Below are 14792 nucleotides of genomic sequence, written 5' to 3'. Positions count from 1 at the left end.
ACCTTGGATCAACAAGGAAGGTGAGGCCTGCAGGGTCAGCTGATCTCCACGTGGAGTGAATGTCTGCATGAAAATGTTCTAACGTGTGAGCTCGTGCATGTGCACCCCCTATACATCACAAACCAAATACAGACAGACAGACAGACACACCAGTCTTGGCATTAAACAAATGTTAGTTCAATATAGGCATTAATATGCTTTTTCTGTTTCCCTGGGAGTTTGAAGGCCCAGGGCTGTATACTAAATAGTGCGCAATATAGAATATAGAAGGTAAATTTCTCTAGGAACTCCATTCAGTTCCAGTTGCGCTCAGACTCTGCCATTTTTTTTGCCAACTCATATTTACTCAGAAGCGAAATAACTGTGGAACTAATTTTAAAAAAGAAATTAAACAGTTCCTTGTTCATTTTGCATTTCTGTACATTTAGAAGTGATTAGTTGCTCCTTCATTACTGGCAGGATTAAATCCAATATTTGCCAGTATAATTTATTTTAAAAGACCTTTTGTCCTTCCGGAAGTATTTTAAAAACTTAATGATTAAATGGAAACTTTGGATGAGAAAGTTTTTTTGTTTCTTCAGTGTTTATTCTTCCATTTCTGATCAATTAATACTGACTAGTAGATTTTGGGTGAGACTTGGAAAACTAATTCAGGGTAACACCTGGTCTTTTAAATGGAGTGGGGTGTCAAACCTCGGCTACCTGCACCCCATTGCAAAGTAGGCCCTACAAGGGCAGGGCCTTTGGGGCGCTGCAGGGAGGTTCTGAGCGGTTGAACTTAGCCTTGTGCAAGCCCTCAAACACTGGAGTAGCCAAGCATTCATTTACTATCCAGTGCGGGGCTGAGGCCAGCAAGCAGGCCAGCACAAAGCTTCCCGCTCCGGGCCCTTCCAGCAGAGGAAGGAGCCAGAGCGAGGAGTGGGATCCAGGCCCACTTCCTGTCCGGCTGCGCGGGCACCGCCTCCTCTCAGTGCCGGAGGACAGGGCTTCTATTCCCGCGTCTCAGCAAGGGTCACCCCTCTGTACCCCGGCCGAAACCGCAACCTGGGCACGACCCGAGGGTTAAGTGCTCCTGGCTCGCTCAGGGGGCGTGGTCGGCGGCGCCCGCTGCTGGGGTTTGGGGGCGGGACGGACGGAGGACGGGGGCGTGGTTGGAGCGCGCGCCTTTGCGGCCCGGGGGCGGGGCGGTCGGAGGAAGGGGGCGTGGCCAGAGGTCCGCGCCTGTGCGGCCGCGGCGGGGAGCGGGCTGTGGCCAGGGGCGGTTCCGGGCGGCAGGCCGGGGGCGGGGCGGTCGGAGGAAGGGGGCGGGGCCCGAAGTTGTTCCGCGCTGGGCAGCGGGGCTGGCGGGCGGACCGGGCCGGGCCGGAGGAGAAGTTTTTGCTGCGGCTGCTGAGTTAGGGTGCGGGCCCCCGCAAGCAGTGCACGCCCGCTGCCATGGCTTTCCGTAGGAGGACGAAAAGTTACCCGCTCTTCAGCCAGGAGTTCGTCATCCACAACCATGCAGACATCGGCTTCTGCTTGGTGCTCTGCGTCCTCATCGGGCTTATGTTTGAGGTGAGTAGAGCGGGGAGGGGTACTGCAGGGGCAGGCGGTCCCATCTCCAGGACACCGCGGTAAAGACAGGGATTCCCTGGCCTCATCTGGCCTGGAGCGTGCCTGGCTATCCCGCACGTTATCTGCACCTCTGGCTTTGTGCACTGTATCCACCCTGGCCTGGACCTAGGACATGATGGACAAGCACCCCTAGCTTCTGGCTGTTCGGGCCATGCCATGCTCTGTCGCCCCCTTGGGCACCCATGATACCCTGCAACTGTCTCTCTGCATCTCTGAAACCCACGCCTGGCCTCGAACCAATCGCAGCGCTGCCTTCTTGGCCCCAGGACTGGGATTTCCTTTCTGGCGTCCTGGTGCCAAGCTGGGAGACTCCCAGACCCACAGTAATTGCACAATTCCCCCCTCCTCCCAAGTAGGGGCCGCCAGATCTTCTAGGTTCTTCCAGTAGGAGGGACCCTAACCCTTCACCTTTTCTGTGGCTTTCTGGGCGTTCTTCATCCTAACCTCTGGAGCTTGCTCCAGGTGTTCACATGTGGCCCTGGCTCCATTCCAGTGGGGGGTCTTCTACAACCTACTTCTCTTTAGTTATGACCTAAAGCGTTAGTTTTTAGATATCCTTTGGCACTTTGGTCTGTTGGTCTCTCCTTGTGGATGGATGTGTGAATTAGACCCAGAACCTCATCCCCCTTTTCAGGTTCGAGGAGAGGGGCGGGGATACCCTCTGCTTTTAGGTGAAAGGTGATTCTCTTGTAGCCTCAGGCGAATGGGGTGGGAGCAGAGAACGGAACTCTAAATCTACGTCAGCAGTGTGCTGGTGTAGGCCTCAGAACTGTCTGTAAACCAAGGGGTCAGAATCCAAGGGGCTGGTGGTCCCTACTATAGAGTGGGAAAAAACGATGATACTGAAAAGTGGGAAGGACTGGAGGACACAGAGTATGGGTTTGCTGTGGTGTGTGTGGTGTGTGTGTGTGTGTGTGTGTGGTGTGTGTGTGTATGTGTGATGTGATACACTCCTCACTCTCACTGTAGCCTCCTGGTCCCAAAGCTCCTGTCCTCCCTTTGGGGTAAGGTTGCTGATCTGCATTCTGAAGGCTATTAAGAAGTCGTTACCATTTAAAAGTTGCCCGACCATCCCTACAGCTACCCGCGTCTCCCTTCTGTTACTGACCCATTTCCTATTTGGCTGATGAACCTGCTGCCCTCTAGTAGTGGGGGGCCTCTTCTGGTGGCCAGCTCTTGGCTGGATGCATGCCCTTGGCCAGGCTGAAGGGTTTGCAGGAGAGAAGCTGTGACTGGGGTCCACACTCTATCAGTAATGCTATCAATTCACTCTCCCCCCTCCCTTCCCTCCCCTCTCCTCTCTTCCCCTTCCCTCCCCTCATGTTTCCCTTGAGCTTCTGGAGAAGACTGTTCCATTGAAGACTGATTGCAGCCTCAGTTTCCCCATCATTGAAGAACCCATTAAAAACGGTCTTCCTTACAGCGGTGTAAAGCTTTAGGCCGAGGTTGTATCACCAACAAAAGCCATTCCTCCTTATCAGTGAGAGAATCTGTTTCTTGCTCCTGGACCCTTCTTATTATTTAACATAGTGGCTTATTGAGGAAGCAGAGGACCTGCTCTGCTTAGTGTTTGCTTTCTGTCTGTCTTGTTGTCCTCTATTCTAAGAGACGTCGCAGGGCCTTGCTCCAGTTCTTAAAGAGTAGGGTTGGAATGACACACGTGTCAATCATAAACCTCGTAGCCATGTGCTCCGCAGCTGGCCACAGCCTCTTGCTTAGTCCGTGGCTCTACTATCTGTAGTGTTTGTTAAGATTTTTGGGTTTTCCTGCCTTCGTGTTGTGCAAAAAGAGACGCCTAGTGTTTGCACTCCTGCCTCCTTTGTTCGCTATCTTTAGCCTTGCGGGAAGTCCTTTGCCTTAGGTCTGTGGAATCTGCCACGTCAGGAATTGTCATTGGTAGTACCTGAAGGAAGAGAAAGGACCAAGGTGAGAAAAAAAGAAAGCCATTTTCCTTCAAGTGGCCTTAGGGTCGTAGAACAGACTTGGTGGAGACGACAGTCTTTCCCCTGCCCCATCTTTTTCTGTGGTACTTTAGCCCTTTGGGACTCACAGGACAGATGTTTCTTTCAGAAGACGCTTTGAGGACTTAGCACCAGTCTGAGCTGGTTTAGGAGGAAGGGGGCTCTCTGCTGAACCTCCTCTTCAAAGGTTCCTGATCTGTGCCGAGTGTGTAGTAGGTCTTCACCGTCCATTCTCACCCACTGACTGTAAAGAGATTGTGTGTGTGTGTGTGTGTGTGTGTGTGTGTGTGTGTAGACATCTAGTAGGAAGGTTTCTCTAGAAGTGAGGACAGAGGGAGCTGTAGGGGAGCAGGGATAAAAGCCATCCGACCCCTGGATTTGAATCTTGGGCCAGGCTAGGGTTCCTTGATTTGGGAAGCTGAAGCAGGAAAGCTGTATTTTAACTCTTCAAATAGAATATGACTTTCGTCATCACCCCCTCCCAAAAGTCCCCTGCCTAGTCTCTGCTGTTTCCTAGACTCCCCTCCCCACACTCTGGCAAGCCGCAGACTTCATATCCACATCCACCTTCCCTTGCTAGTCACCTCTGCAGCCGGCCTGGGTTTTGATTTCCCTCTCAGGGTCCCCAGGGCTTCAGTTCTGTCTTTAGGGAGATGTTGACGCCAAATTCCTTCCCTTGGGATCACTTCCTTTTGGGAACACATGAAAGCCTGTCTGGCCCCTGTTCCTCCAAGCCACACTCCGACGCATTTTTAGTTTAGTTTTGGGTTGTCTTATTTCCAAAGCAGGGGCAGCTTCTTCCCCATCCCAGGTTTTGTCCCATCTCACGTCTGTTTGGAGTAGAGCTGTTCTGTGCAGCCGCTGCACTTGGCTAAAAAAATGTCAGGAATGTGGAACTTTATCCCCCCCCCCCCTTTCCAGCTTTCTCTTTCTTAACTCTGCTTCGGGTGCTAGAGGCCGTTTTCTTCTCCACAGCTCGGACTTTCTTAGGTGGAGTGTGGTTCTTCAGGGTGTGGGTGGCCAGTTGGGATGTGTGGATAAGTCAGATTTGAAAGGAGCCACCCCTCCCCTCCCCTTTGCTTCCAGTGCCCGGTGCCACGTTTCTAACCTGAAACAAGCAGGGAAGGAGGACAACGCTTTCATTAGCGACCAGAGAATGAGGAGTAGGGGCGCCCAGAGCAGAGGAAGCAATTTCTGTACCACCTTGAAACCGTCATCTCAAGACAGAAACTAGTTTCTTCTTCGGTTTCTGCAGCTGCAGGGGGGAATGTTTCTGAGGTTCTGAGGGTCATTTGTCGGTTTCGTGTTTGGTGTTTGGATCGGCGGTGATGAGGATGGAAGGGTTTAGGATGCAAAGGAGTTTGGGAATGGTAGCTAGGTTGGGCTTTTAAACTTATTTCTGAGGCAGGTGTGGGAGGTGGTTCCTTTCTTCCAGGAACTGCTTTCTTCCCTGTTCCTGACCCCATGGCAGACTTGTCAGGAAGAAGTATCTGCAGTACATATAATGGAAGCCCATTGCAGGTGTCATAAGTGTTTGGACTGGGGCGGGGCGTGGGTCTGTGGCACCAGTTCATACTCATGGACGTACCTGTGGGTGTCACAGCCTGCAACCAGACAGGCAGTCCTGTCTCCTGATGCTAGGTGAAAAGAAACGTTATGCATTGTGAAAAGATTCTTCTCAGTTAATAGAAGTGTGTTAGTGGCTCATAGGTACACCTGTAGATGTCAGGTCTGTTTTCTTTCCTTTTTTTTTCTAATTTCTAATGCACTTTTGGAGATGTTGCTTTGTCAGTTTTTATAATTTCTGACTTTTGCCTCCAGTCCAGGAGCTTGAAACGGCAGTCTGCTAGGGATGCTCAAGGCCCCCAGGATTTCCTCATTCTCATGGGTGCCTTGCTTGGGTGAATTTCTGTATGTGGAACTCAGTGATTCGAGCAACAGACCAGAAGCTTGGTGTTTGAGTTTTTCTTGATCAGGATTCCAGTTTAACCCTTGCCTATGGGATGAAGGGGAATATTTATTATTCTTTCCTTGGCAAAAGTGAAGGACGCTATTGGTCAGCTGGTGAAATTTTGACCTCAAGTACGAGATGAAGACTGATATGTTAAAGATCCCCCAGCACAGGGGTGCTTTCTGCTCCTAGACCTCTCATTTAGGGCCCTGGCTCTGTGTCATTGTAGGAATGACACATTTTGAGATGGATACCTTTCTCCTAAATTCTCCCGTTCAAATGACTGTCCCTGGGTCCCCTAATTCCCCCTTTCCCAAAGGATCCCTGGGTTGTGGCTGTGCCACACACAACACGTTTTTCCTCTCAGACATTTGTCTACTTAGAACACAGGGTGTGGGTTCCAGGGGGTCTCGGTGCTGCCAGAGTCAGCTCTGGAGCAATAAAGACTACAAGGAAACCACCCTGGAAGCTAAAGAGGTGTCTCTTCTCTTGTCTCTGTCCTGTGAACCCCCAGTGGCTTCTTTCTCAGAGCCCCTATCCAGGCTGGTCACAGCAGAGCGACTTAGTCCCGACTGTTTGTGGAATAACATGTGTTGCTATGGTGAAAGCTTCCCTCTGGCCTGGCAGGCATGGCTTTTTTTTTCTGTGCTTCGTGGTGGGCAGGGGCCCCAGAAAGCATCCTGTGGTATAGCTGATGTACCTCTCATCCAAGCTCCTGATAAGGGATGAAGCCAGAGGTCTGATAAGAGCGGATTAGGATTCCCACACGGCAGAAACGCTTTCTAATGGGCCACTGTGCTATTAGCTAGCCTTGGTGGGAAACTCTACTGATCCTATCTCTTAACCTTCTTATCCAGTGCTGTGGATCTGGTATCCATTGGTACCTAATGGTTTAAGAAAGGAGGGGCTGGGGTGGGGGAAAAAAGCAGCAAAACTACAAATAGGGCTCCCAGGCAGGTCTCCTTCTTTCAGGGGCAGGCCTTTATATCCTCCAAGTACTCAGTTACTTTGCCCTGATTTACCCCCGCTGTCTCAGATGTCCTGCTGTGGAGGAGAACCAGACCCAGCTTTGGCAGAGCTGATTATGTTGTGAGCTAACTGTGTGGTTTAGAGAGCTTTGCAAGGGGTTCTTCTGGATGGTGTAAGTTCACATGGCTTTTCTTGCTTTTGAACAGAGGAAATGGAATCCTGATTATGGGTTGGGGGTGCCAAAGCCTCTGGACCCTCTGGTGAGTGTGTTGGAGCCCCCGGGGTTGTGAGGAGGGCTGCCACATTGCCTCTTGATGTCTTTCATTTGTCTGTAGGGACTGGCAGCGTTTTGCATCTGTGAAATGTTTTACTGGCCTAACGCTGCAACCGGGATGGTTTGTGGGGGTTGTCGCACCCATCCAGAGCCTTGGCTTCTCGAGGAGAGATTTGGCCAATGACTGTGCACTGTAAGTTAGAGCCAGAGCCAAAATAAGAACTCAGCAGTTTAGAACTCAGCTCCGTTGCCTCCTTGAATGGGGTGTCTGGAGAGTAGGCACAGGCGACTTTGTTTTCCTTTGTCTAAATGGATCTGTTTATTACCTGGAAGTAACATCTGTGAGCCATTCCACTGGGAAGCCTTTCTGCCTAGAATGATCATTGAAATTCATATCTCCCTCAAGGAGACTAAAGAAGAACAACCCAAATGTGTGTGTCTGTCCTGTGTGAACACAGAGGAATGAACAAGAGCATTGCCTGCCACTGCCATTATCCAACATCTGTGTGAGATAAGAGGCTTCTGGTTGTAGTTGGCTCACTGACTTATCGTCCAGTTAATCCTGTGGTCATAGCTCAAGGGCACATCGATTTTATGAGTTTCTATTTTATGAGTTCATGACCTTAGAGGGCAACTTAAGAAATTATCTGCTGTTTACAGAAGGGAAAAATAAGCCCCACCTCCAAAGAGGGTGAGAGATATGTCCCAGACAATTAAAGTAAATGTTTCACAAACCTGGAGCCACACCCAATCCATCTCTGGTGCATCTTCTGTATCTCTGCCCTGAACTCTAGACTCTGTCCTTGAGTGCCAGTCTCTGTGTGAAGTCCTGAAAGTAGCATATGATAGTGAAGAGCACTGGGTCCATTCATTTGGCAAATTCCTATTAAATGACAGAGTACCTGTGAGGTGCTTGTGTGTGTTCAGGGAATGTAGAGATAAAGAAGGCCGGGGGCCCAGGGGTCCTCAAAAAGGTCACAGTGTGGTACCTTAAAGCTGATGCACTGAGCTGGTCATGGTGGTCAAGGCCAGTGAACCCAGCTACTGAGGAGGCTGAGTCCAGAATGTTAAGAGATCAAAGCTAACCTGGGCAGCATAGTGAGATCCTGCATTAAAAAGTAGGACATGGGCTGAGATAGAGCTCATTGGTGGAATGCTCGCCTAGCATGCGCAAAGCCTTAGATTCAAACCCATGGACCACGAGGAAAAAAAATAAAGAAAACTGTGGATGAGAGTCAGGCCTTAAGCTTGATGTGTGTGACAGGTGCAGCCTTAGACTCTCGGGCTCCACCTCAAGCCACTCTGCTTGGTGGAAGAGCACGTATTAAGAACTAGCATCCTGGTGGTGGGCATCAGGGGTTAGGGGAGAAGAGCGAGAACTTGCCAGGCACATCTGGGACCCATACATCTGTTACCACTTTGAGCAGGTCATAGGGGCTGCTATCAAAATCCCATAGGTTTGCGGGCTTTAGAAAGCAGCAATTCTTTATCACTGTTTTCAAGTTCAAGTAAATCTAAGACCTTGTTTTGGGGGAAGATCCGTTTCCTGGCATGCAGTGGCAAATCTGTATCTTTACATAGCAGAGAGAAGGGAAGGAAGGAAGGACAGAAAGGGGTGCTTGATTTCTGGGATCTCTTTAGTAAGGGCACTAAGCCCATAATGAGGGCTTTGTAATTGTGATTAATTATCCTTCAAAGTCCTACCTCTAAGACCATCGCACTAGGAATAGGTTTTCAGCCTAGGAGTTTTTGGTAGCAGGCATCAAAAGTTCCATCCGTAACAGACTGTGTGTGTGTGTGTGTGGCGGGGGGAGGTGTCCCTGTGAGCATATATGGATGCATGAGTGTGAAGGCCAGAAGCCAACCTGAGTGTCCTCCTCTACTTCTGTACCTTAGTTTTGGAGTCACAGTCTCTCACTGAACAGTTTAACGATCTGGCTAACATCGCTGACCAGAGAGTTCCGGAATCCAGTTGTTACAGTTACAGAGACTTGCTCCCATGACCAGCTCTGATGTAGGTGCTGAAGATCTAAATTTAGGTCCTCATGCTTGTGTGGCTTGTGGGTTACGGACTCACCTGTCGCCCTAACTTGCTGTATAGTGTCTTTAAGATTTTTGTTTCCAGGACTGAAAATAAAAACTAGGCTTTGTATGTATATGCTAGGCAAGCGTTGTGCCACTGCGCTACACCCCGCTCTGGGATTTTGTTGTTGTTTATTATTTATTTATTTATTTATTTAGAGACAGCACCTCCCTCTGTAGCCTTGGTTGGCCTGGAGCTTGCTGTATAGAACAGGCTGACCTCCAACTCATAGAGAACTACCTGCCCCTTCTTCATGCCTGGCTCCCTGCTGTGTTTTGTTGTTGCTTGTTTGTTTGTTTGTTTGTTTGTTTGAGGTAGAGTCTCACCAGTAGCTTGGCTGGCCTTAAACTCAAGGGTGTCCTCCTGTCTCAGCCTCCCAATTACTGGAATTGCAAGCATAAGCCATCATTATCAGTGGGAAGGAACTTCTTAATAAAACTCCTGGATTTTCCAGTCATAGAGTTTTGCTTAATCAGGCCATTCTACATCTTCATTATAAAGATAGACTCTGTCACAGGGAGTGTTTCTTCTTTTTCTTCAGAATTTTTTTTAAAAGAACTTTCTTTTTTTTTTTTTAACAGGGAATTTTGTTCAGTGGCACACCACCAGTGCTAAGCTCTCTGTGGCTAGGAAAGGAGAAAGACGTGTCCTCCAGGACAGCGAGTAGATACTGATGGAGTTTTTAGGGCTCTCTCCCCAGCCCTGTTGACCTCTGCTCCATGAAGGGAAGATCTCTTTAGTTAATCAGCACTTAGTGATTTCTGGTTAGTACCTAGTGTAGTGCCGGAATCTTTACCAAGTGGGTGTTGAGTCAGTGAGAGAGCATGGTTCATGTTTAAAGGGACCACGGATAACATTAAGAGCAGTCTGGGGCCTCTTGAATAGCTAGTCCTAGGGAAAACGAACCTCCCCTCCAGCAATTCTTAGAGTTCTACAGGAAACCCCAAGATCTGCTCCACAATGCCCAACTTCCGGCTGACACGAATTCCTCAGACCTCGGAGCAGAGTTGAACTTTCCAGACCCCGTACTTCTAGACTTAAGAGTATGTTTTCAACTTGTATTGGTGCTGGATCAACTTCTGACCTCAGTAGGCAAGGGGTAACTTGTCAGTATGGAGTATGTCATTGCTGTGTGAAATGGAGATGGCGAAGTGGCAAAGAATGTTTGATGGTTGATGGATTGATTTCTTTTTTTGTTCAATAGCAGTTTTGTCTTTAGCTTGGGCAAAAAGTCTAGAGAGTTTTCTCAGAGATGGATTTGAGGCTAGTGCCCTGTGGAGGCGGGCAACCGGGAGGTAGGTGTATAGTAGAAGCGATGAACTCTGAGACGTGAATTCTTCCTGTAATTGTGTGGTCCCTACAAGACCCTTCACGTCTCTGGGCTGCCCTGGCTTTGTGTGTGTGTGTGGCGGGGGGGTGAGGTGAGTGAGTGGGGATGGGGTAGATTGGCTCCCCTGTAGCTCAGCTGCCCCTTCCTACCATGGACCTGAACAAGGGCAGAGCCTAAACTGCCAGGGAGGAAGAGGAAGGGATTGAAGGAGGAACCTGCCTTCCTCCACCCACACAGATTGTGACATTATTTAGCTTGAGCACAGCAGTGCCTCTGCTAGATTAAAGCTTCTGCTTCTCTTTTCGATTTGAGCTGGAATCAGTGTCACACTGAAGTTTTGGTTTGACATGTAATTGCAGTGTAGCAGAACTCAGGTAAGGAAGGAGAACATCCATATTGAAAAGGAGTCATAGTCTGACCCCTAACGTGTTCTCCCAGGTTGACCAGGGGAAAGCACGGAGGAGCTAGCCTGGTCCCTGCCTGGGCTGACTGCCCTATGCACTTTGCTCGGCAAGGTCCCGTTTTTGTCACCCCAGCTCTCTGAGTGTACTCTCTGGGACCTTAGACTTCAAAAACTACTTTTCCCATTTCATGATAGATCGGTGCCTCGCTCTGTGCGTTTCTGCCCCCCTCTCTGCCTTTTTCTCTACCCCGTCTCCCACTATTCCCCTTCCCCCCAGTGTCCTAGCTTGACCTTACTTCCCACTTCATCTTTCCTTTTCTGCTCTGACAGTGGCATGCTTTCTTCCTCACACTATCTGTAGTTTTGATTTTTTTTTTTTTTTGATATCTCCTTCTGGTCCATGCTAGCCTGAAACCCACTTCTGAGTGCTAGATTACGGATGTGTACCACCGTGCCCTCTGCATCAGTGCTCAATGCTCTTCTGATGCTTGCTTTCAAGTAAGAATCAACCGTCCCGTTTGACATTGAAGTACTACAGTTTGGGGAACCAGGGAGATGGCTTTCTGTGGGGAAAGGGCCCTTGCTACTGAGCCTAATAACTTGAGTTCAGTCTCTAGAGAAAAATGACTCCTACAAGTTGTCCTGTGACTGCGCGCGCGCGCACACACACACACACACACACACACACACATTAAATAAATGAATAGATAAATAAATATAATAACAAAATGAAATACCGGAATTTTATTAACCCCAGGTTGTTCACACTTATGCCTATCAAAACAATAGCCACTTAACTATAAATTAATTAGAAAAAAATCAGTAACGCAGTTTTGGAGAGTATCTGGTTCACAGAATGTGCTCTTGGCTGGTGCTATTTACCACACTGCTTTTCTGTTCTCATAGTAACGAGATAGGAAGAGGTCCTTCTGACCTGGCTCCGGTAGGAAACTATTAGAGGCTATAGTTTACAGAGGTCAAGGTCAATCATGGACCTACGGCTAGACTGCCAGAGTTTGCATTCTGCCCCGCCATAGTGGGTAACTTATTTAACTTTTACATGCTTCATTTTCCTCGTCCTTGACATAGGATTAATCATATGCCATCGAGATATGGGGAGTGCTGGAAGTATTACTATAAATACAGCGCATAAGGAGGGAGGGAGATGCTGCTCCTTGTAAGAGCCCCGTACCTGCTGCTTAGGTTATGACAATCAGAAAGTGCTGGGTGACAGCTCAGCTATGTATAACTTCTCTCTGTGGCTGTGTCATCCACTTGGAGCAGAGCCAAGAAACAGGATGCAGATCCGAGCGGATGATGTCCTAAACCCTTGCGAGGAACTCCATACTCCCTGCCCTCCGGATCCAGTTCACATCTCACCTGTAAACCTGAATATGTTTCTTAGTTGATGCTATGGTATGCAGGGAATTGTGGATGCTAGCAAATTCTCTGCCACCAAGCCAATGCCCTTCCTAATTACAAATGAATTTCATGTTTGTGGTTGGGTTTCTTTCCCAAGATATCTCAGTACATATTTGCAAATATATTCTAAGTCCTGAAGAAAGAGCCTAGAATATTTTCCAACCTGTGTACAATCATAAAGTTTTTTTTTTTTTGTTGTTGTTGTTGTTTTCATGAGACAGAGTTTCGTCCAGCTGTCCTGGAACTTGCTTTGTAGACCAGGGTGGCCTTGAACTCACTAAGATCCACCCCCCTCTGCCTCCCAAGCACTGGAATTACAGGCATGTGCCACCACCACCCTGCTAGGCATAGGCTTTTATACATCCACAATAACTAGTATTGGAGTTTGGAGCCTAGAAATGGTTCTATTGGAAGTTAGGCAGTCTGGGACAATTCATTTCTAGAGTTCCTGGGAAGCACTAGTTTTATCACATTGAAATAAAAAGTAGAGCTTGTCTACTGCCTAGTTTGCTGTCACACCTCTCCCCCTAAATGTGAAAGAAACAGTTTTGGCTTCTTATCACACTCCCTGGGAGAGGTCCGAATTAAGCACTCTTCACCCACCTGACCTCTGTCTCCCTTTCCTCTCTCCTTCTTTCACCCTTTCCTTCCCCCATTCATCAAACCCCCCTGCGCTGTACCAGGCCCTGAAAGCTGAAAGGGATGGCAATTTGGGCTTACCAGATTGTGAGGGATCACTTTTCATGCCTTTAGCATTCAGCTGTTTCCTAGCCAGGTGCAACTTGTCCCATGTCCCTAGCCTCAGGGAAGGGAGTGAGCTGGTTTGGTCCCTCCTTCTGCAATGCTGACTGAGTGCTATTGGTCTCAGTCAGGGTGTCTATTGTTGTGATAAAACACCATGACCAAAAGCAACTTGGGTAGGAAAGGGTTTATTTCATCTTGTAGCTGCTAGTCCATCATCTATGGAAGTCAGGGGAGGAACTCCCCCGAAGCAGGAACCTGAAGGCAGGAGCTGATGCAGAGACCATGGAGGAGTGCTGCTTACTGCTTGCTCTTCATGACTTGCACAGCCTGCTTTCTTACACATCCCAAGACCACCAGCCCAGGGTATGGCACCCCCACAATGATCTGGGCCCTCCCACAACATCAGTCAAGAAAAGGAACACTAAAGGCTTGCCCACGGCTGGTAGGGCATTTTCTCAATTGGGGTTCCCTCTTCTAAAAGGACTTTAGCTTGTGTCCGGTTGACATCAAACTCTAGTGTTTTTGTAAAGCCATCACTTTTGGGTGCTGAAAGCAGAGTGGAAAGGGATGTGTTGTATAGCCACAAAGACATTACCTTTGCCCCTGGAAGGGAGGCAGATTGGAAGCAAACAGTCACATCCATATTGAGCCGCCATATTAGTATTCTGCGTGTAGCCCCAGTAGTGACGAGAACATGGTCATCTACCAGAGAGGAAGCTTTGAAAACAGGAAGGAAATATTCCCAATTAAGGAAGGGCAGGAACTAGAGTGGATGTGGAAGGACTTAGGCAGAGGAGCAGTGTGTTTTCATGAAGAGTGGGGCTAAGTGTGGAACCAGCACGCTCAGCCTGTGAGTAATGCTGGTTGTTCTGGAGGAAGGATGGAGGGGAGAGAAGATGCCAGGGGGGAAGGTGGGCTCGGTCCTAGAGACCTTGGAGGTCATGCCCAGAGTTGAACACTTATCCTGGAGGCAGTCGGGTGTTTTCAGGAGGGCGGTGGTGTGATGAAGTTGCTCTGGGGCTGTGGAGAGAAGCAGGGAGGGTGAGCCTGGACCCAGAGCCTGGGAAGGTGGCTGCGGGGCTGGTCCGTGTGAGAATTTCCATTTGGGAAATCTTTCTGTGCCGGTCTCTCTGGCCAGGAAGTAAGTTGTAAGAAGTAGCAGGGACGCACATAGCTGGGTGCTCCCTAGTGTTGATTCTCCAAGGTCTTTCCCATATGCTTTCTATGACCCAGGCTAGTAGCAAGGCTCTAATGTGGGTGTGGGGTGGGCTTGTGGGGTTGAAACTGTCAGTTACTACCTGAGGACCGTACTGATAGAGGTCTTGCTATTTGACAGGAATGTTGCTTCCCAAAGATCTGTCTCTCCCACCTTTGCCCCATACACCCTGCCCCCTAATCTCATCCTTAGCTTCCCCCTCCCCCACACCCTTTCTTTGATTCTTATTAGCACCTGTTTCTCCACTAGTGCTCCACCTCTGCTCAGGACTCTGTCCTGGCCTTTCTTTTATGGAACTCATTCCTCCTGTAGGCCAATTTTGCTGTTTCTTACCCAGTTAGCCAGGCTTAGAGGAGCATCTGCTGTCTACCGAGAGTTCTCTGGGCTGGAGATAACACATGAATAGGGCAGGTGGGGGTTTGACAAGGTTATGGGCATCTCGTGTATATGAGGTACAGTAATGAAGGGAGCCCACCTTCATTAAAATATACATAGTTTATATTTAAAAAGAGGCGCTTATCTAGGCCTAAAGCATGTTGGCTAGGCACACTTGTTATGGAAAGCAATGGGTATCCAAATTCTCAAAAATATGCGCTCGGGTATTTGTTATCCTCTAGAACGGGTCTTGCTTTAAAGTTGAAGCTGACCTTGAACACACGGCCCTCCTCCCTCAGCCTCCCAGCGCTGGGATCACAGGTGTGTGCAGCACACCCGGCTTTCGGGGTGTGCGTGAATGGAAACCCTAAGAAAGGACGCAGTGAGAGATGAGTCAGCTGTATCTGCGCTGCAGACCATAAAGGCCCCTGGGCCAAAGGCCCAGATCTA

General features: G+C 49.0%; 1 protein-coding gene across 1 annotated transcript in view; it reads left to right on the top strand.

The window, feature by feature from the left end:
• Positions 1-1356: 1356 nt before the first annotated feature.
• The window catches only part of Tram2 (translocation associated membrane protein 2), a 72720-nt gene continuing 59284 nt past the window's right edge, over positions 1357-14792 (top strand). The window contains exon 1 of the mRNA XM_026777273.1: positions 1357-1554. Coding sequence (XP_026633074.1) covers positions 1435-1554 — 120 coding nt within the window. The 5' untranslated portion in view covers positions 1357-1434. The remainder of the gene's footprint in view (positions 1555-14792) is intronic.

This window comes from Microtus ochrogaster, unplaced genomic scaffold (assembly GCF_000317375.1).
Source record: "Microtus ochrogaster isolate Prairie Vole_2 unplaced genomic scaffold, MicOch1.0 UNK52, whole genome shotgun sequence".
In the NCBI taxonomy this organism is placed as follows: Eukaryota; Metazoa; Chordata; class Mammalia; order Rodentia; family Cricetidae; genus Microtus; species Microtus ochrogaster.
This window is presented reverse-complemented; position numbering and strand designations above follow the sequence as displayed.